Raw genomic sequence first — 22819 nt, 5'->3', positions numbered from 1 at the left:
CAGTCAGCCTGCCACCCATCCTACTTCCTACCAAACCACTAAGTCAGCCACCAATCCATCCATTCTTTCATTCAGTCATTCAGTCACTCATTTATCTATTCATTCCTCCATTCAGCCAATCAACAAGCTAGCAAGCCACTTCAGTCTTCATTCAGTCCATCCACCCAGACACACAGTAACCGATCCATTGGAATATCCATTCATTCATTCAGTCAACTACCCAGCTAGTATGTGAACGCACCCATCCAGTCAACCACTTATCCAGACACCCATCCAGTCAACCACTTATCCAGACACCCAGCCAGTCAGCCGATATCCATTCATTCATTCAGTCAACTACCCAGCTAGTATGTGAACGCACCCATCCAGTCAACCACTTATCCAGACACCCAGCCAGTCAGCCAGTCATCCGGCTTTCTGTTTCCTTGCAGCAACTTGAGGCAACATTCCGGCCACACGCGGTCATGTCATGCAGCCACGCACAGCCACGGCGACTCACCGGCAACACTGAGGAAGGAAACCGATCGAGGGAAAGGGAAGGGGAAGGAAAAGGGTAGAGGTAGAGTAGGGAAGGAAAGGCGGTGAATATTTCAGCCGTATTCTAAAATGTAATGCCAGAAAACCAGCTTCCAACACACATTTTCTCTTTAATTAAAAAGTTCAGCGCATTTGTATTTTCTTTATATTTGGCAGTTTTTCAAATGTGGTTTCCCTCTCAAAGAGCTATTGATGTATTTTTTCTTTTCTTTCTTTGTCTTGATAATTTGCGCAGTGTTGAACGACTGTTTGGTCTCGCCGGCGGGAGAAATACAGACACTGGAAATCCAGCCCACGAAAAAAAGTAGAAAATTGGAATATGATGCAGAACTTTTGGTAGGCACAGTGACATCATGAATAGGAACGTGCCAGCTTCCATAAAGAGAAGAGTGTACAATCAGCGCACCCTTCCAGTACGGTTCAGAATCTTGGCACCTCACGAAAGATATAGGCAGGTAAATATAAGAGAATTTGAGAGAAAATTTTAAATATAATATGGTAAGAGATAGGAAGCTAGTATCATGGACTAGGGAACAGGCAAAAGTGGAAGATATTAGAATTATGATTAAGAACACACACACACACACACACACACACACACACACACACACACACACACACACACACACACACACACACACACACATAGACTTTGGCAGGTCACATTATGCGTAGAGATGACGACAGGTAGACAATGAAATTAACAATGACAACCCAGAAAGTGCAGAAGTCGGGTAACTGAATTAAATCATCCATTGGAGCAGAATTGAGTATATCAACTTCAGAAAAGTGAAGGAAGTTGGGAAAGGAACTTTAGGCTATGGAGAACTAATAATGTCTGACCATGATTATTATTATTATTATTATTATTATTATTATTATTATTATTATTATTATTATGATGATGATGATGATGATGATGATGATGGCAGGGTTTCCATCATGCACACAGCAGCGTTATTCCTTGTATACTTCCTCTCTTCCTTCATCACAAGTTCCGACAGAGCGCCTATAGTCGCTGCGTCCTTCCAAGCGGTAAAGGCAGTGCCGTGGAATGCTGAGTGGAGGTATACGAGGAAACAGCCGCAGCACGGGCCAGACAGTTCCGGCAGGCTTTCCGCGCGGCCAGGAACACTGAATGGGAAGGTGGGGGACCTTGAGGCGCTGGTGCAAAACTGTTAGCCAATGTTTGTTAATGTAATTTAAGTCAGAAGTGCTTGAGATGCCACTTTCTCTATTCGTAGCAAACTAAACAAGAACAAAACACGGAACATGTTTACACTGTCGTAAAATACCGGCTCGCAACGCTTCTTCACAGCTGATCGAGTGCCTCCGAGCCAGTCACCCGCGCCGGCCGCCCAGCCCTGGAGAAAGCATCCTCCGAGCCTTTGTTACTTGCCGGATGGCATTTTTTACGTACTCAGAACATTGTGAGACGATGCGCTTCCCGCAAGTCAACAAGCAATACAGACATCAAAGACAGTGCTTCCAAAATAACAAATATTGTACATCGGCTGCTCCATCAAGGCGGGCCGCGTCGGGGAATGCAGTCTCGGCAAGTGGAATAAACTTCCTATAACAATATTTTATTCGACAATGTATGTCACTCTTACGACAGTCAGAGGAAAACCTGAAGACAGTTTCCTAATGCATTCGGGCAAACGGTATGCGAGATGCTTGGCTTGACCTCTAATGCGGAGTTGAGCAACGGGGATCAACAACTGCGTTAAGGAAGGTCATTTGGTTATCAAGGTATTTTTCTGAGTAACGGGGACGAACCTTCGTAGCTTCATACCTTCGTTTGTCACCTAAGACGAGTAGAGGGCGTGACTGCTTCTCGCAACTCACTCCGGACTGCGATTACGCTCAAGCTTGATGGGATGGAAAGGTGAAATGAATAACCATTTTTTTTTCGTTTGCAGGTCTTATTACGCAGATATATAGTATTTTTGTGGACATTAGTGGTCGAATTCGGTCCCCCAGCACGTTGGTGGCGGAGGCGAAGTTGCTTATACGCAGTGACGCTGATATCCTTTCTCTCTGCTTGGGTCATGCTTTCCCGCTGAAGTTTAGGACTATGGACACTAGGACAGTACTTTGAGTGATCTTCGGCCACTCGGCGATAGCTTAAATTTCATCAGCGGACAGCGGCATAGAATAATAACTAGGGATCCCACTTTCAAAAGAACCGAATACTAAGGATCACCCTCCCTTGTGACGTCTTCATGAGGGACGAGGCGAGGCAGTAGTGCATAGTGCCTCCAAATACCTCAGAGAAACCACTGCCGAACATCTGTGGGGCGGGGAGCAAGGCGGCCCACACAGAGGGAAGCCAGCAGCGTGCCAAATTATCGTACTCATCGCATTGCATTTTCGTAGTTTCTGACCAATAACGAATGCAAAAACAAACAAACAAACATCAATAAATAGGAGTTTTAACGCTAACTTCAGTTTTCTGTCGTTATTTGTGTAGGTACGAGAGTTTGAGGCTTAAAAGTAATAAAGACGATGTGGTGAATACGATAATCTGGCAACGCTGGAAGCCAATTCTCGGACTAAGGTACAGAGGAAAAGAAAAGTGTTGTGCATTATTTTGATTTTCCTTTACTCCCCACGGTGAAATTGATTAACCAGGTGCGATTATATTCTTGAATTTTCAAAGGAGGCGATACAAAGCGAAACAAACCACCAACAAATAATAGAACATAAGAACATAAGAACATAGGCGTCTGCAAGAGGCCGGTTGGGGAGTAAGTAAATCAGTGTATCTTAAAAGTAAGTAGTCAGAGTCAGTAAGCAAGTAATGAAGGAAGAAAATAAGAAAGAAAAGAAAGAACGTAAGAAAGGAAGGAAGGAGAGACCACAAACATTCAGTCAAGTCTCTGTCATCTACTAATCACGGCAGCCAAGTGTTTATTGACCAGCGAACGAATGAATGAATGAATGAAGAAGGGAAGAAAAAAAAATGAAAAGCGAGTGAAGGGAAGAAGGCATTGAAGGAAAGAAGAAAGAGAAAAGTGAATGAATGAATAAATGAATGAAATACGAATAAGGAATGAATGAAGAAAGGAATAAGTGAATGAATAAATGAATTAGGGAAGAAAGGAAGACAGTAAAAATAAAGAAGGGAAGAAATGAATGAAAGGATGAATGATTAAAGGAAGTAAAGAAGAAAGGCAAAAAGGATGGAAGTAAGAAATTATGAAGAAAAGAAATGAAGGAGGAGAGGAAAAACGCAGAGATATAGTTTGACACAAAGAAAGAAACTATTTAGTACACGGAGCTTTGTAAAACAGATTAAATTGATCCTTGAACTTATGAGCATTATTATCCCAAACTAGACCCGGTCACTGTTGTGTGTGAACCTCCTCCAGTATAATCTATGGTTTATGATTTTTTCCTTTGATGCTTTTGTCTCTTGTCTCCTTGCCTTGAACTAAGAGAAATTAAGTACGTCGGAAAAAAAAGGAGGGAAAACGAGAAAGGGAACGCGCAGAATTGGGAGGAAAAATAAGCAAAGGAAGAAATGCAAGAAAAAATAAAAAAAAGGAAGAGGAAATGATTAAAATGAGTAAGTTAATGAATGCAGTTAACTAAGAGAATTAAGTACGTCGGAAAAAAGGAGGGAAAAAGAGAAAGGCTCAGAAATGGGAGGAAAAAGAAGAAAGGGTAGAAATGCAGGAAAAAATAAAAAAGGAAGAGGAAATGAATAAAATGAGTAAGTTAATGAATCCAGTTAACTAAGAGAATTGAGTACGTAGGAAAAAAAGGAGGGAAAAAGAGAAAGGCTCAGAAATGGGAGGAAAAAGAAGAAAAGGAAGAAATGCAAGGAAAAATAAAAAAAAAGGAAGAGGAAATGAATGAGTAAGTTAATGAATGCAGTTAATAAAAACGGCTTATGCATGATAGATAGAAGGTCAGACAGATAAAAAGACAGACAGTGAAATAGGGACTCATACCGACAGACAGACAGACAGACAGTGAAATAGACAGCCAAAGCTACAAACCATGAGACAAACAGCCCGTCAGATATAGCAGAAAAAATACGGTAAACCAGACGAACACATATCCAGACCGACAGAAAAAAAACAGGCCTTCAGTGAACCAGACAGACACCCAGGCAGTGGAACAAGCACAATAAGATACATACCAATAGATAAACAAACCACTATATAGACCAAATGACAAACAAACCGCCAGTGAACGAGACAGACGGAAAGACAGACAGAGGGCATCGGGCAGCACAGACAAAGGTGCCCCGCGGGTTGCCATTCCACCTGAAACACACAATCGGTCATAAAAAGCGAGCAAGTGTGATTTTATAACTGAGCAGCCGCGTCTCATATGCCAGGCCATTTTCCTGTTGTATCGCCTCCTCTTCTGATAACGAGATGCCGGAGGAGGAGAGGGAGGGGGAGGAGAAGGAGGAAAAGAGCATAGGAGAAAAGGAATGGTAAGAGGAAAGAGATGACGGCTGTTACCAAGAGGATGATGGGAGAGGACTGAGAAGGGATAGGAGGGAGTGAAGAGGAACAGGGGAGTGAAAAAAGGTGGGGGAGAGGATGGACGGGGGGAGGTGACGGGGAGGAGAAGGAGGAAAAGAAGAGCATAGAAGAAAAGGAATAGTAAGAGGAAAGAGATGAGGGCTGAGTTACCAAGAGGATTATGGGAGGTAGGAGGGAGTGAGGAAAGGTGGGGGAGAGGAAGGACGTGGGGAGGTGACGGGGAAAGAGACGTTGGGGGGAAAGAAGGAAAAAGGATAATGAAAAAGGGGTTACTGACGAAGGAAGAAGGAACCGTAGAGATGGGATATAAGGGAGAGGGATACAGGGAGAAGGAGAGGGAGGGCAGAAGGCGAGGGTTGGAAAGAGAAGGGAAAGAAGATGAGGGAATGTGATGATCAAGGGATGGTATAAAAATGGTGGTTAGGGAAGAAAAGAGGAGTAAAAGGGTATACAGGAGAGAGAGAGAGAGAGAGAGAGAGAGAGAGAGAGAGAGAGAGAGAGAGAGAGAGAGAGAGAGAGAGAGAGAAATGTATGAGGGAGAATCACAAGGCGTGGAATAGTTCAGAGAGGGAAGGAGGAGGAGGAGGAAGAGGAGGAGGAGGAAGAGGAGGAGGAGGAGAAGTGGGTGTGTGAAGGAAAAGAAAAAAAAAAGACAAGAGAATGAAGAAACGAATGGGCATGGAGGCGAGAGAGAGAGAGAGAGAGAGAGAGAGAGAGAGAGAGAGAGAGAGAGAGAGTCAAGGTCGGACCTGTCAAAACAATCGAACATCAGCGAGTGGCATTATTACCTCACACACACACACACAGGGGCGAGATTCTGTATTGCGTGTTTCCAAGTGTGTGTGTGAGAGAGAGAGAGAGAGAGAGAGAGAGACCAAAGCGAACGTGAATGGATGAAACCCAAAATGTGCGCCATTCAAAAATTCCCGAAAGAGAGAGAGAGAGAGAGAGAGAGAGAGAGAGAGAGAGAGAGAGAGAGAGAGAGAGAGAGAGAAACGCACGAACCAACGAATGAATGTAAGAGAAAAATGTATTGGCGAGAAGCAAGGTTGGAGGGAGAAGCAGACGGGAGGTGGAGGGGGGGGGAGGGGGGACTGAGGGGGGGAGGGGGGTGGTCATGGAGGTGAAGAGGTCAGGGTCAGAGCAAGGAGTCATCATGAACGTGTAGCTCCACATTAACTGCACCGTGACCAGTCTTTCCCCTCCTCCTCCTCCTCCTCTTCTTTTCCTATTTTTCCTTCTCCTCCTCCTCCTCCTAATCCTTCTCATACATGTTGGCTTTGAACTCTGTTGCCAACTCTTCCTCAATTTTGCATTTCTCCTTCTGCCTTCCTTTCCTTCGTTTATTATTTTATTCTCATCCTTTTCTTCTTCTTTCTTCTACTCCTTTCACTTCACCTTCTTTGTCCCTCTTTTCCTCCTCTTTCCCCTCTATTTTCGTACTTTTCTCTTTCTTATTCTCGTTTTACTCCACTTCCCCTGTTTTCTCTTTTTCCATTTTACATTTCATATTTTTCTCTCCTCCTTTCATCCATTTTTTCCTTTTATTCTCTCTCTCTCTCTCTCTCTCTCTCTCTCTCTCTCTCTCTTCGTTCTCCTTTTACCTCCCTTCATGTTTTTTTTTCTTCCTCCATCTTACATTTTATCTTATCTCTTCCATTTCTCCATTTTTCCTTTTTTCTTCTCCTTTTCTTTCTCCAAGTTCTCCTTTTACTCCGCTCCTCACATTTCTCACCTTACACTTCACCTTAGGTTTTTTCTTATTTTCTCATTATTATTTTTTTTTCTTCTCGTTCTCCTTCTACATTACTCCTCATATAATAATAAAAATAATCAGAGGTGGACATTCCGCAATTTAAATCCGCTAATTGCTGATCTACTAATAGTGGACATACAAAAAATTGTGGAATAGCGTTAGCGGAAAATTTGAAAAATTAGCGGATTTGCAGTTTGCGGAATGACAAAATTATAGTCCGCTAACGCAAACTTTAAAAAAACTGCCGAAAATGAAATTTCCGGTAAATTCAAGAATATTCTTGAAAGTGTGGAGAAGCTTCTAGATTAGGGTGGCCAGCTTCCCGGATTATCCGAGACAGTGCCGGGTTTTAATGGTTCGTCCCAGACATAAAACTGTCCCGGAAATGTCCCGGGCTTCACGCACTGTCCCGGAAAATGTGTTTTGTTATTAAAGCGTCCCGGATTTCACTTCCAGAAATCTGGCAACACTACATTATTCTAGATTTGTCTGATGCGCAGCCGGTCTGCGCAGCACGCAGGCGGCATAAACGAAAATTTGCGGATTAACGATTAGCGGAATACCCAACAAAGTAAACGGAATTCCGAATTGCGGACTAACAAAAAAATAGCGGGTGCCCACCTCTGATAATTATAATAATAATAATAATAATAATAATAATAGTAATAATCACTTATAATCAAGAATGTACTATTGTTTCCTCTCTTTTCCTTCTTTTGCTCCTCCTCCTCTTTCATCTAATTTTCCTCCTCTTCCTCCTATTATCATGCTTCTCGTGTTTCCTCTGTTTAATTACTTCCTCCTTTCTCTCTCTCTCTCTCTCTCTCTCTCTCTCTCTCTCTCTCTCTCTCTCTCTCTCTCTCTCTCTCTTCCCTTTTCGCTAGCTTGCTAATGCTCCATCTTTCATTTTATCATTTTCCTATTTTTCCTATTTTCTTCCCTCTTTTGCCTCTTTTCATCAACCCTTCCTCCTTTATTTAATTTCCTTTCCTTTCTCCAGTCACTTTTGTCAACTTACTAACTCATTCTTTTATTTTTTCCCCGTCTTCCTCCTGCATGATTAATTTTACCACCACCATCATTTCTTTTCTTTCCATTAAACTTCATTTGCCTCCATATTTTCCCGCCACCATTCATTCCTTCATTCTCTTTCCTGTCTATTTCTTTCCCTCTTTCTTTTCCCCTCCCTCTCTCTCTCTTTCCTTACTCTCTTCGCGGCTTTTTTTCACGCTTCTTGATTTTTGTTTCCTTCTCTTTGTTCCTTCCTTTCCATATATGACTCCGTTGTAAACTTGAGGAAACCTAAATATGTGTGTGTGTGTGTGTGTGTGTGTGTGTGTGTGTAAAGAGAGAAGGGAAATGCATGCTGTTTCACCTATTCACGTGAACTCTATAACTTCACCACCTACTCGACGTCACCCATCCATTCTCCCCTCCCATACTTCATTCATCCATCTCTTCCATTTCCAACTCCCACACCCCTTCCATCTACTCTATATAAAAGAAACAATTGACTCTGATGTCCATGATACCTCTCTACTCCCACACCACAAGTTCACGTCGCCATTGTTATACTTAAGCAAAATTTTAGAGATGTCGATTAGCATAGCGGGATAGCCTACTCCCCCGCCAATGACAGCAACGGCGCAGCGCAATGTCTGACACACGTATTTATCGTAAACAAACTAACCAAAAACGTATAGCTAACGAAAGTAAATCTAACCAAAGTAAATCCAACCAAAGTAAATCTAACCAAAGTCAATCCAACCAAGCTAAGTCTAACCAAAGTAAATCTAACCAAAGTAAATCTAACCAAAGTAAATCGAACCAAAGTAAATCTAACCAAAGTAAATCAATCTAAAGGAAATCTAACCAAAGTAAATCCAACCAAAGTAAATCGAACCAAAGTAAATCGAACCAAAGTAAATCTAACCAAAGTAAATCAATCTAAAGGAAATCTAACCAAAGTAAATCCAACCAAAGTAAATCAATATAAAGTAAATCTAACCTAAGTAACGCTAACTTTGCCTAACGTAACCTAACTAAACTAACCAAACTTGACGATCCTCCCCTTCCCTCACCGGCTAGGCTACGGTCATCAACCTTTTACATCGTTATATTAAGGTTTCTGTAATTTTTGGGAAGCCCTTACCTATTGCACTGCATTCAGAATAATATATTACAACACAAAATATAACCTAGTGCAAGATGGCCACAATTAAGATGAATACTGATCGAAGAGTTGATTTTTTTATAATATTATACAATTTATCATTATCATTTATCATACTGTTTTGTTTCTCTCTCTCTCTCTCTCTCTCTCTCTCTCTCTCTCTCTCTCTCTCTCTCTCTCACTTCCATTCTCTCACTATTTTACTCATTATCATTATTTATTATTATATATCACTTTGTTTGGTATGTTCATCTCTCTCTCTCTCTCTCTCTCTCTCTCTCTCTCTCTCTCTCTCTCTCTCTCAATACATGTTCACTTGGCCACTGTTACCTCAAGCAAAAATCTAACTCCCTGCAGCACACAAGGACTGTTGAGTGTGTCCGTGCCCCAGTGTTGCCCCGCCCCGGGGCCGGTACTCACCGCGCGTCGGCCGTCCGCTTGTAAGGAGTCGTGGCGGCGCGGGGCGGCGGGCGGCCCTGCACGACCTTCCCACCGGCCCGTGAGTTATGGCGACCCTCCCACAGGCTGTTGCGGAGGGCGAGGCACGAAGGACGCCCAGACGCCAGCATGGGAGGTGGACAAGAGCAACACTCTGCCGACATAACACGGACACGCGGCGCTCACTGACGACGCCGATCACTGCGGCGGCCACTGGGATCATCCCCCGCCCGGGACGTCACCTGAGGGAGTGATGTCAACAAACGTGGTTTGTCTGTGCGGCGAGATTTTCATGTTGCAGCTTCATCAGGAGACACAGTATGGATAATGAGTTTGTAAATTATATAATTTATAACTAATTAAACAAATCAGTTAAATTACCGTTAAAGACTAGGTTATAATAAGATAATTAAGTTGAAAAAGAGCAAGTGACATCCATTTTCTTTTATTTGTACAATTTTGATATGAACCACATGATCCTATGATGTTAAAAGTTGCGGAAAACAATAATTTTTGCTTTGCAGCAAGAAATACAATGCCAATCACTTTAAAAACACTGAGTTAAATATTCACTTTTTTCTGCCCGATTAGACCCAATCTAGGTACAAAATGTCTGATCACAATATGTAAAATTTATCAATTAAGCATCAACTAATAATATATAATTTTTAATAGAGAATCTCGGTAAGTATGCAACGGCTATAAGGGTGCCATACAAGAGCAATGAAAAAAATGACAACTCTGTCCGCCTCGCTCAGCCACGGGTCCACAAAGCCAGGAGAGCGTCGCCCCTCATCGTCCCGCTGGTCACTGCGCCTCCAGTGAAGGTTCCCTGCCGACCTTGGAGCACAAAGGCTGTGGTACATTACACGTCTTGGTCATTCACTTCCCGACCTCTCGGGGTCATGCACCGCATGTCTCCGTGACGGCGACTCTGGCGACGGCCTCCCCCACGTGCGGGCGCACTCGTCCTGGGCCCTGCCACGGGAAGTGTTGGCCTCCAGCTCGCTTGTTGCCACCCTGATGAGTCGCCGTGGAACATCTGTACAACAGGTTGCCGCTGGCGTCCTTCAGGAGCGGCATCTTTCGAATGTCAAAACACGCGTGGCCAGGCTCCTCTAGCCAACAGGACTTTCGGAGGGTTGGTACTCACTCTCGCCAGTGTGCTCGTGGCTGGGCCGCGGGGAGGGGCAGACCCTGGGGGGCGTGGGGTAGTGTGGGCGACCGTTTCACTGGACTTTTGGCGGCGTGCCGAGGCTGCCGTCCCACCGGGAGCGAGGCGAGGCGAGGCAAGGCTGGAGGCAAGGCTAGCGCGGCGAGTCACCTTCGACCTGCGGCAGCTCCACCCCGTGTTTCGTGAAGCCCTGCAGAATCCTCCCCGTCGCGACCACTGAAAACTATCCACAACCCTACACGATGAATGGCGAGGCCCCGCGTGGCACTGAATGGCCCTGCGTGGCCCTGTTGCTGCTCAAAGTCCATAAAACTTAAACAACCGACGGCGTTCATGTAGCTCTACTGCTCACCTGCAGTCGCCATGGAATCGTTTTCACCTAGTCCGACGCCCAGGTAGAGGCGCCTCGCCCGCTCGGGAACACGTGACACGCTTCAGTTATACTCTGTAATTTCCTTCTGCATGTGAACCAAACAGTTTCGTTGATGTTGACCGAGGAGCTAAAGTTCCACTTTGCATAAACAATATGGTGTGCTTCAGTGTGTGTGTGAGTGTGTGTGTGTGCAGAAGGATGCCGTAACTGCATGAAATATGGCGTTTGACCTCCAAGGCCTCGAGCGGGTGGTGGCATGACAGGGAGCCAACGCGCCGGCCCGCCCGTGCCTCAGCCGTGATGAGTGACGGAAACAATCACGACAGTAAACAAATGCATGCAAACAAACAAATGAAAGAGCCACAGTGTGAAGAATAGGAAGGCGCGGTGCAAAACTACAAAAAAAGTTAACATGTAAGATCGGCGCGAGGCGTGACGTGAGGCGGCGCGGAGTGAAGTGACACCCGGCGTGAGTTAATGAGTCACACGGGCACCTGGCGATGACGGGCGAGCACTCGGCACGCGTCGCGGCGTCTGGCAGTGACTGGAAGGTATATAAGGCGGGCAGGAGGGACGAGGCCAAGAGTTGCGGTGTGGCAGTGGTGGCGAGGAGGTCGAGCTCAGGCCGACTTCACGGGGCCTTGACACGAGTTGACCTCACCACGACCTCTCCCTCCGTCCCTCCTTCAAGCTCTCTCTTCTTTCCTCCTTCTTGCTCCCCCGCAGAGTCCTCCTCCTTCTCCTCCATCTCATTTCCCCTTTCGAGAGCCGCTTCACGCTGCCCTCTCTGACACAGGGCGCTGGAGTGTGTTACTGACGAGCGTGACTTCTGCCGCACGACGCTTCGGCCTCACCTGCCGCACGGGGCTCCTCACGCACACGAGGCGGCCACACAGGTGAGTACTGCACCCACACCCACACACACACACACACACACACACACACACACACACACAATGATTTATAAGTAACTCCTTTTACCATTTAAATGATTTTAAAATTATTGAATCTCGGGATACATGGTATTGTGCGTAGTAAGAATACATAAATGTGCGTTCAGAGAGAGAAAATAAGAAAAAAAGGGAGAGAGAAAATAAGAAAGAGAGAAAGAGAATTAGAAAGAAAGAGAGAGAATAAGAAAGAAAGAGAGACAAAATGAGAAAGAAAGAGATAACAAGAAAGAGAGAGAGAGAGAGAAGGAGAGAGAAAGAGCAACAACAACCTCGATACAACAAACCACCTCCCTCCCAGGGCCCAGCCCATGAGCCGTTAATAAGAAAAAGAACTGAGGAGAACACCCCTTAAAGTCCTTTCCCCCCCCCCCTCCCCCATGGCAACCCCCCCCTTAAGGCCTCGCCAAGGTGAGGGTCAAGTGCCCTGTCTGCTGCAGTCGTGCTGACCCCACCAGAAGCCCCAGGAGGTCATGTGAGGTTACGTGAGGCCAGACCAAGGAAGAGACAGAGGGGGGCAAGGTGGCTTTGTGATGTCAGGGGGGAGAGAGAGAGAGAGAGAGAGAGAGAGAGAGAGAGAGAGAGAGAGAGAGAGAGAGAAACAGAATGAAGAAATGTTGTTGCCAGGTCCAGCGCAGAGCTTTTCACTGTTACCAGCTTCTCTCTCTCTCTCTCTCTCTCTCTCTCTCTGTCTATCTTTTTAATTTATTCATCTATCCATCTATCTATCTATCTATCTATCTATCTATCGATCTATTTATCTATCTGTCTATCTATCAATCTACTTACCTCTTTGTTTATCTATCTCTCTGTAAAAAAAAAAAAAAAAAAAACTCGAAAAAGAAAAGAAAAATAAGACACAGTAACTCAAGAAACGCTAACTTCAATACTTCCTCGGTGGATTTTTCATTAATTTCCAGAATATCTTTTGCAAAACTCACGAGGCGATTTCAAAGCTGGCGTCATAAATCTGGGCGCAGAGGGTGAACAAAAGAAAGAAAGAGAGAGACAGAGAGAAAGAAAGAAAAAGAGAGAACGAAAGAAAGATGAAAATATATACATGTGATTATTACCAACCTTGACAAGCGGTGGTGCTGGTGATGAAAGGGGGATGGTGAAGATAGTGAGGAGGGCATTGAGGTGTGGTGATGGTGGTGGAGGTGGTATAGTGAAGGTTTTGGTGGATGGTGAATGGAGGTAGTGGTGGTGGTGATATTGAATGGAAGTGGTGGTGATGGTGAAGATGATGGTGATGGTGATGGTGGTGAATGGAGGTAGCAGTGGTAGTGGTGGTGGTGATGGTGTTGAGAGTGAATTATTGTTGTAACGGTAGTGATAATGGTGAATGGTAGTAGAAGTAATGGTGGTGGTGATGGTGATGGTGATGATGGTGAATGGAGGTAACAGTGGTAGTGATGACGGTGTTGAGAGTGAATTATTGTTGTAACGGTAGTGATAATGGTGAATGGTAGTATAAGTAATGGTGGTGGTGATGGTGGTGGTGATGGTGATGATGGTGAATGGAGGTAACAGTGGTAGTGACGGTGTTGAGAGTGAATTATTGTTGTAACGGTGGTGCTAATGGTGAATGGTAGTAGAGGTGATGGTGGTGGTGATGGTGGTGGTGATGGTCAGGTTTTATGTGAGTAATGGTGAACCTGGATAGTGAAGGGTGGAAATATGTGTTGTCGGGGTGCTATAAAGTACACTATAATATAACAATCAGCGGTATAGTGAAACAGTGTTGTGATGGTGTGGCAGTGATGGTGACACATGATAGCGGTGATGGTGAGCGATGAAGGTGATGATAATGAAAAAAAGGCAGGAGTGATGGTGACGGAGCGGTGACAAATGAAAAATATAATAACAGGTTGAGAGTTTAGGGATGATGATGGTGAGTCGCGGCGAGGTAATGATAATGATAATGATGACAATGATGACGGTGATGAAGGGGGTGGGGGGGGTAAAGAAATGTTAGTGTTTCCTGAATTGCTTTATCATATTTTTCTTTTTTCCGAGAGATAGAAAAAAATAGTCTGGGAAAAGTATTAGATAACGACTTGCTTCATGCTGACAACTTATGGCAAGGGATTCTGTTTGTTTGTTTGTTTGTTTGTTTGTTTGTCTGTGTTCCTCTGTATAGTCAGTCAGTTCATATCTTTAATGAATCAGCTTTGTTGTAAACAGTTATTGACATGACGACAAGCACAGAATGATTGAACAAAGAGTGATGATGATGATGATGATGATGATGATGGGTTGGGCAATTTTATAATTTCGCTAAATCATGATAGTGATGACAATGGTGGTGGAAATAATAGGGACGGTAATGCAGATGAAAACTAAAATAAAAGCAAAGAAAAAATTTATTACGGATATAAGGTAAAGTACGTCGATAAGTGCCTGACGGGGCCGTTTTGTGGTGAAGAAAATAGTGTTGAGGGGTGATGACAACGTATTCTTCATGATAATTTTGAGAAAAGAGTGAATATGGTGTTAAATTTATACCCTAGAAAGCACACCTCTCCTTCCGAAATTGACCTCTCTTTCGGCCACCTCTTTGGATTCTTTTTAGGAGCAGCGAGTAACGGGCTTCTTTTTTTATTATTGTTTCCTTTTTTTGTGCCCTTGAGCTGTCTCCTTTGTTGTAAAAAAAAAAATGCGCGCGTGTGTGTGTGTGTGTGTGTGTGTGTGTGTGTGTGTGTGTGTGTGTGTGTGTGTGTGTGTGTGCGTGCATAACTTCACCGGTAACATATGTGCGTGCATGTGTGTAGTACAAGCGCAAGTGTGTGCGTGTGGTTCTTTATATATTAGAGAAACAACATTGCGTGCACATTTCTCAACGACCCCTTTTCCTCCTCGCTCCCCCGACACACACACACACACACACACACACACACACACACACAGAGGGGCATGGACATCGCGAGAGGGGCCGTATGGGCGGTGTGGGTGGGGGCTGGACTAGTCGCAGCGGTGGTGGTGGCCGTGATGTCGTGCATGCCTGTTGCCTTGGCCGCCCCTTCCCCCAGCGTCCAGAGCTTCTCCATGGCTCACTTCGGCTTCACCCTTGACCTGTACACGGCCCTGGTCAGCGCGAGTGGCAAGGAGGAGAACGTTCTTTTCAGCTCCGTTGGGTTGGCGGCGGTTCTGTCACCCCTTCTTGGCAGCGACGACCGCGTGATTAGTCAACAGATTAGGCAGGTAAGCATCCGGGTGTTTCTCAGGTGTTCTGCAGGTGTGTGTGTGTGTGTGTGTGTGTGTGTGTGTGTGTGTGTGTGTGTGTGTGTGTGTGTGTGTGTAGGAGGATGACGAAGAGGAGAATGTGCTTATCAAATTATCGAAGTGTGTGTGTGAGTGTGTATTTAACTTTCCCTCCTCCTCCTCCTCCATCCTTCCCTCCTCCTCATTCCTTCCTCCTCCTTCTCCCCTCCTCCCTCCTCCTTGTATCATTGCTCCAAGGTGTAATTAGCTGCTCATTACCGGCCAGACTATTCATGGAGTCTTCGTGCATATATTTCCCTCCCTGCCAATAGCTCGTCTGTTTTTGCCTCTCCTTACCTCCGCTTCACCTCCGCTTTCCCTCCTTCGCCGCTCCTGCCCTCCTACCCCTCCCCTGCTTGTCTGTCCTTGGCGCTTGTCTTTTGTTTTGTTCCTTTTTCCTTAAGTGCGTTTTCTAGTGGTTTCTGGTTTTGGGGGTTTTGATTTTCCTCCTTTTTTTCTTCTTTTTCTCAGTGTTCATTTATTATTGCTTGCTGTCTGTCTCATTTCTCTTCCTCTTTTCCTTCGTTCTTTTTCTTTACTTCTTGTCATTGCTCGTGTTGACTTCTTGAATATTTTGTGTCTCTCCTCTTTTAGGTTCTTTTAGGCTGTTTAATCTCCCTTTTCTGCCTCTCTTTTCTTTTCTTTTCTTTATTTTTTATTTATTATCATTGGCGGTTTTCTTATTATCCTTCTTTTCTCTCTTTTCTTCACTTTTCATCATCATTGGCTGTTTCCCTTATATTCGTATTCTCTATTCTTCATTTCTCTTCCTCTTTTTCTGTTCCTTCGTTCTTTTTTAATCTTTCATTGTAAATATTTAACTCTAGAATATTTTGTTTGATTCAGATTTGTCATTCGAAGTCTCCTTGTTACCTTAGTCTTGTTTATATTCTTTTGTTTTGCTACGTTTCAATAATCTTTACGACTCACAACTCAGTCTTGAAATATCTGTATATACCATTTATCTTTTTAGCGGGTTCCTTCTACTCCTTTCCTTGTTCCTATTCATATTTTTTCCCTTTTCAAATTTTTATTCTTTTTCCTGCACCTCTTCATTTCTTTTTCTTTCTCATCTTCTTCCTCCTTCTCATGTTCATAATTATTCTCCTATTCCTTTTTCTCTTCTTTTTTTTCTTCATTTTTTCTTCACTTCCTCCTCCTCCTCATGTTTCTATTCCGACTATTCCTTCTCCTCTTCCTATTTCTTCCTCTCTCTTCCAAACAATCACTCCTTCTTTTTCCTTCTTTATTTTTTGTTCTCCACTTCTTCCTCCTCCTCATGTTCCTGCTCCTTGTACTCTAACTCCTCTTTCTTTTTCCTCTTTCTTACTCCATACCCCTTCACTCCCTCCCACGTCCCTCCTTCTTCCTCCTCCCTGCTCCAAACCCTATCACTTCCTTCCACACGTCCCTCTGCCTTGCTCTTACAGGTGTTGCGGTATTCCAATATGAGCATCGCCTGCGTCGAGAAAGGCCACACCGACATGCTCAACCACTTCGAGAACGTCTACTACGATGGGGTGCTCCAGCTCGGCTACACCGTGTTCCTCCCGCCCTCGGCCCATGCCACTAGCGCCCTCTACCCCGAAGGCACCGTACAGCTCGTCGACTTCCTGGACAACGCCACCGCAGTCACGCAGAGAGTAAATGAGTGAGTAGGACGAAGTGGAAGTGTTTGGAAGTGGAAGTGTTTTGTAGTGGAGGTGCTGCGAAGCGGTGTGTGTTCTCTGTATTGCTCTGTATTGCTTCTTGTATCCATAATCCCTCCCTACCTGTTTCGTATCTCATGACAATACTACTACTACTACTACTACTACTACTACTACTACTACTACTACTACTAATAATAATAATAATGAAAGTGACTGTTCTCCTCGTCTGTTATCTCCATCTCCGTGACAAGTTCAGTTTCTTAATAGTATTCTCACGTCATCGCAAAGATAAAAAAAAAAGAGCCCCGTCATTTGCCTATATGACTGTAACTGAATGCCTGAGAATAAGTATTTGAATTCTTGCGTTTATATCTTCCTAATTTCCCTGGCGTCGTTGGCAATATTTGGAGACGATGTGTTTGCTTAATTATTGTGTAGCGTTCTGGCATGGGTTAATGTGTGTGTGTGTGTGTGTGTGTGTGTGTGTGTCAGCCTCGACGTATCCTACAGGTGGGTGTCGGGAGTGACGGAGGGGCGCGTGGGTCCCGTGGGCAGCGTGGTGGAGGCGGGGCAGACGGCGGGGCAGGAGGAGGGTCTGGCCGTGGTTGCCCTGGCATTCTCGGGTCGCTGGCTGCACGGCTTCCAACCTGAGCTGACTTTCGACAAAGGGCTCTTCTACACCACGCCCCAGGAAAGGTAGGGTCGTTTTATAAGACTTTTCGCCCCCCAAGAACACATATTTGACAAGGCTTTCGTAGGAGTTGTGGGCATTTCCAGGAGTAGTTTTTTTTTTTTTTTTTTTTACAACAAAGGAGGCAGCTCAAGGGCACACAAAAAAAGAAAACAATAATAAAAAAAAAAGCCCGCTACTCGCTGCTCCTAAAAAAGAAACAAAAGAGGTGGCCGAAAGGAGGATCAGATACGGGAGGAGAGGTGTCCTGATACCCTGGTGGTAGCTTGACCCTTCTTCTGTAGCATGAACCTAAAAAAACACCCATTAGAACCTCCGATTTATCCCCTCTGACTTTTAGAAATTGCTGGTGTGAGAAGCGAAAGTGTCTTGTATTACCAGGCTACGTAAAGCCCTGGCCCTCCCCCGCACACTAACCACACCCTCGTGACCTCCCGAAATTGACCTCTCTTTTTGGCCACTCCTTTGACCTCTATTCAGGAGCAGTAAGTAGCGGGCTTTTTTTATATTTTTCTTTACGCCCTTGAACTGTCTCCTTTGCTGTAAAAAAACAACAACTCCCTGGGCCTCAGCTTCTGTTATGCCTCACGACGCCCATGCATGGTTCACTTTCCATCCCGTTATGCTTTCCTTACCTCCGTAGCTCCATAAAACACACAACAGTGGTTTAGGCGTCCCCTTCCACCCACCATGTCCTTCCAACTCTCCCGTTACTCTTACAAATTACTTTTATTTTTTATTTCACTTCAGCATACATGGTTGACGTCTCTTCCAATCCACCAACTCTTGAACCAGCATCCAACTCTTCCGTAGCTCCTCCCATAAATTACTCTTAGTCCTAATACCATATCCACATATAGTTTAGGAGCCTTCTCTCTTGTGCTCCCATTCCTCTCGTATCACCTACAAATCACTCGATCATTATGGCATGTTTTAGAATATTAAGCGTTCCTTCCCCCCGCCCATGCATCCAACACTCCTGTATCTTACACAGTTCATTCAGCCTTCATTATACACCTGTACTTGGTTTACCTGTTCCTCACGTCTACCTTATGCTTTCAACACCTCCCATACCTCCCATGAATCCCAATGACACACCCGTGCATGGTTTAGGTGCCTCAGCCTCAAACTTTAAACAAATGAGTCTTCAAATGTAGTCACGCATCGCTACACCAAGGTCTATAGCCTTAATAAAGAAAGAGATGTGTAGGAAGAGTAATTACAGTAGTACACAAAGATAATATCAATCTATTTATCATCTTAATAGAGATTTTCAAAGTCCACCAGAATCCCTTAACTATATTCAGACACCGCCCCTCCCCTTGTCTGTAAGGTTAAGGAGACACGTAGCACTGCACTAAGATAATAAGATAAGATTCCCCCGAGGTTCGAGATCCCGATGATGGTGGGTCGCCTGGAGCTGCCTCTGGGCTCATACCCGCCGCTGGAGGTGCGGGTGCTGGAGCTGCCCCTCGCCGCGCGCCGCGCCTCCATGTTCATCCTGCTCCCCGACCACCCCGAGCGCGGCTTGGAGCCCCTGGAGCACAACATGACGCAGAACAACATGAAGGCGCTCTTCTCCAGCCTCAAGGTAACGTGCTGACCTCGGTTCTTGTCTATTTCCAAAACAGTTCATTTTACTCTTGACTTTCTTGGTCACGGATTAATCAACTCATCAGAGATCGTATATTTTTCATCAGGGAATTCTTTCAACTATTACTCTACAGACCTTCCTTTGCTCGTTCACGAGTTAATGATTTCCCATAGTCAGTCGCCATTGAACCAGACGTATAGTTGCGTCCCGTCAAAAGCACGGCTGCCTCTCTTTATTAAAGTCCCGCACCCTTCACTGGCCCTCCCCTCCCTGTGCCCCCCAGGACGAGCGAGTGAACCTTCGCCTGCCAAGGTTCAGAGTGGCATTGACCCAGCCGCTGAAGGCAGCCCTCACCTCCCTCGGCCTCACCCACGTCCTGCCTCAGCCTCTGCACGACATCCACCACAGGTAAGCGGTGAACCAGCGCCTCGGCAAAACAAGTGGAGGCACACACTCACGCGTGACGAGTTAGAACACGAAAACAGCTAAAAGGTATATCGTAAGGGGCTAATGTGGGCTTGTTTGTGCCCTCAGGCTGCTGGTGGAGGTGACGGAGGGCGGGGAGAACAACACTCATGCCCAGGACTCCCGCGCCGAGCAGGTGGGGACCTTCGGGGACAAGTACTTCGAGGTGGACCACCCGTTCGTCTTCTTCGTGTGGGACTACCGGGCCAGCAGCGTCCTCGTGATGGCCCGCATCGTCTCACCCGAACCCATTCTTGTCAACTAGCTCGACCCTTGCTGGCCTTGCGGGGATGTATGATCGTTCTCCATTTTCTTTTTCGTTTTCCTTCCTTCCCATTTTCTTATTTTCTCCTTTTAGCTTCCATGTGTTTTTCTATTAAGTTTTCCTTTACGATACATTTTCTCATCTCGGGCTCAAGTGCATGTTTTACACTTACAGAGAAATACAGTTTTCTGTACTATCCTCTTGTGACTGTGAGCTGGTTCGCCTTACAACATGTATTCCCTCCTCATTCTCTGACTTGGTGCTGTTTTGGACTGATCTCATTGTTTCTGTCTTTCATTATTAGTCATTTTCATTCCCCTTTTACGACCTTGCTTTCCCTGTAACCTCCCGGCCTATTCTCATTGCCCTCGTCACTTGTTAATTAGTCCTGTTCATATTAATTTTCTCCTTCCTTGATTTCCCTCGTCCCCGCGTGGGCTGATCTCATTATCCGTGGCCTGCAGTGCCATACCATCATCCTTCCGCCCGGCAGTTCGTGATCTCTGGCGCTGCACGCGTCGCCTAGAAGTAGTCCTCCGGGCACTCGCTCTCGTCACCTGTTGCTCAGCTTCACGCGCGTCGGTGTGCACGGGCGGTGCCGCGGCGGGGGTGTCCTGTGTCCGCGGGGGAGCGCGTCGCCCCAGGTCGGAGGGTTCCCCCTAATCGATGAACTGGTCTTTACTGGTCGAAGGTTGTGCAAGTTTAGTGTAATTATAGCCTGTCGCGTGGGCGTGGGCCGACGCGCGCCGCGGCGGCCAAGACGTCCTTGTGTCCCGCGTGATTCGCTCGAGCGTTCGACTCCAGAAAAAGTTGTTGATGTCTTGGTGTCGAGGTGTTTTTCAAGGGTTTTGGGCAGTTAGTCGTTAAATACGTTTATGCTTGTAATGTGCTGTGGCGGCTTCACAGTGATATGTATATTTAGTGACAGTCTGATGTCAGCTGTTGTGGGGATGTTCAAGTCAAGAGGAACTGTGATAATGGGTTTGGGAACCCCGAATGGGAGGGTGTCTGGCGGACCGTTAGGCCGGGCCGGGGAGGGGGAGGCGTGCTGCTCCTCTTCCCGATCTGCTTGCGCGGCCGAGAACTTGCTCACGAGTAGAGGACGTGGATGTACGCATGGAGGCAGCCGGCTCCTGTTACGTGTGTGTGTGTGTGTGTGTGTGTGTGTGTGTGTGTGTGTGTGTGTCATTCGGTTTCATCCCCTATTTCATTGATTATGTAACCGCATACAAGCCTTTGTTCATAGGAATATACGTTCATACATTGGTGCTCACAGAGGCTAGTTATTATTTAATGTAGATGTACACTGCTTCGGGAGGTTCGCCAGGATGTCTGAGGATGGCCCGTCTGCCTCCTGAAGCCGTCAAAGCATCGAGCTTAATACGCTTCAACACCACGAGATCAAGCAGGGGGATGACACCTCTCGTAGGATCAGTGTCAGCCACGCGCGGAGGTCCTCGCCGCTGACACAACACCTACAGCTTCATTCTAGACGGCAAAGCATTAAAGTAAGAGTAGTTTCACTTGCATGAAAGTCAAGAAAGAAAATCCGAAGAGCGTGCCAGGGGTGGAGGGCGGCGTGACCCCCGGCCTTCCCCCTCCCCTCTGACGCAGGTGTCTCGCCGCCCCCGCCCCCACGCCCACCCCACCTGCCTGCTTGCCTCCCCCGCCCCTACATTACAATACCAGTCCTTGTACACTCACTCGCCGCTTTTTGTGTACATCTGCTTGGGAAAACGTAGTGGTGTACCGAGGGACGGGGCGGGGAAGGGGCGACTGGGTGAACAACCTGGCGTGTGTCTCGTTAGGCGGCGCGTGGCGTGTCGGTGTCTGGAGGGGGCCGTGATATGCAAAGCTGGCGGGAAACTTTTATGTGAGGGACTTTTCGGCGTGGCTAGCTCTGTATGACTCACTCTTAATAGTTGCATAATGTTTAAACTTGACCCCTGACCGCCGGGAAGGGAGGTAGTTGCACGGCCATTATAAATTCATTGATTACTAATAGACGTTCAAGCGGGGAGGTGGTTTGTTTGTTTAGTTTAGAAGTGAAAGGATTATCATGTATGAATGTGAGAGGCAGATCTTAGGGAGCATGTGATGCTAGATGTGAAATTAAACTTAGGTAATAAAAGAATGTGAAATTGTCTTTTATGAGAGTATGACGTGAAAATTACAAAGTGGAAAGCTACAAAGTGGGAAATTACGAAGTTGAAAATGTGATATCTTTTTGTTGTTGTCCGAGAGGATGATGCGAGGCTCTCCTTAGCGGAAGGTGCGGTGGAAATAACCTTTGTGGAGGATGTGAAACTAACTAGTCCTGCTCTGAAGTGAATGTGCTCGTCCGTAAACCTGTACCAGTAATGTTAAATGTAAGTGTTATTTACAGCGCTGCGCCGCCCAGTAAATAACCGGGAGGGGGAGAGAAGGAAGAGAGAGGAACAGGTGAACACTGACCTCGTCCGTGACCCGCCTGAGGTCAGAGGTGGTCAAACAAAGATAGTATCCCACAGTGGTGTGCTTGGAGCCCCGCGCCCCGGGCCCTCCTCAATAAAACAAGAGAGTATATGAACACCTGTGGACTCACTTTTCCTTTACCTGCCGTGTGGGGTTTCCGCTCCACCGAGCCTGGCCGTGAGTGTTGGTGTTGTTATTTTATTATTATTATTATTATTATTGTTGTTATTATTATTATTATTATTATTATTATTATTATTATTATTATTATTATTATTATTATTATTATTATTATTATTATTATTATTATTATTATTATTATTATTATTATTATTATCATTATTATTATTATTATTATTATTATTGCTCCTATTATAATCATAGTTATTTTAATCATAACTACTACTACTACTACTACTACTACTACTACTACTACTACTACTCCCCATTACGACCCTTGTATTCAAGATAGTGCCGCTGCCAGGTGGGGGGGTGCCGGTGTCGGGGAGAAGGAACCGTTCTTATTCA

The 22819-nt window shown here is 45.5% G+C and overlaps 1 protein-coding gene across 2 annotated transcripts; it reads left to right on the top strand.

Moving 5' to 3' along the window:
- Positions 1-11292: 11292 nt before the first annotated feature.
- LOC126987936 (leukocyte elastase inhibitor-like) lies at positions 11293-22436 on the top strand. 2 transcript variants are annotated; one of them, XM_050845579.1, is made up of 8 exons: positions 11293-11852; positions 14817-15110; positions 16601-16821; positions 17333-17518; positions 18900-19104; positions 19391-19515; positions 19642-19864; positions 22224-22431. In XM_050845579.1, exons 2-7 carry the CDS (start codon positions 14823-14825, stop codon positions 19835-19837), a joined length of 1221 nt encoding a protein of 406 aa, XP_050701536.1. In that variant the 5' UTR covers positions 11293-11852; positions 14817-14822; the 3' UTR covers positions 19838-19864; positions 22224-22431. The 2 variants fall into 2 exon arrangements, with proteins under 2 accessions (XP_050701536.1, XP_050701535.1); XM_050845578.1 differs by having other exon boundaries at positions 11295-11852; positions 19642-22436.
- Positions 22437-22819: the final 383 nt, after the last annotated feature.

Source organism: Eriocheir sinensis, chromosome 67, assembly GCF_024679095.1.
Source record: "Eriocheir sinensis breed Jianghai 21 chromosome 67, ASM2467909v1, whole genome shotgun sequence".
Lineage (NCBI taxonomy): Eukaryota > Metazoa > Arthropoda > Malacostraca > Decapoda > Varunidae > Eriocheir > Eriocheir sinensis.
This window is presented reverse-complemented; position numbering and strand designations above follow the sequence as displayed.

What these genes read in the sequence shown, in the direction of transcription:
- LOC126987936 (XM_050845578.1), top strand. Translation starts at nt 14,823, where the DNA reads ATGGACATCGCGAGAGGGGCCGTATGGGCGGTGTGGGTGGGGGCTGGA. An exon ending in GTCACGCAGAGAGTAAATGA is followed by an intron (nt 16,822 to 17,332) that starts GTGAGTAGGACG and finishes CGTATCCTACAG; the next exon opens with GTGGGTGTCGGGAGTGACGG. An exon ending in CGCTCTTCTCCAGCCTCAAG is followed by an intron (nt 19,105 to 19,390) that starts GTAACGTGCTGA and finishes TGTGCCCCCCAG; the next exon opens with GACGAGCGAGTGAACCTTCG.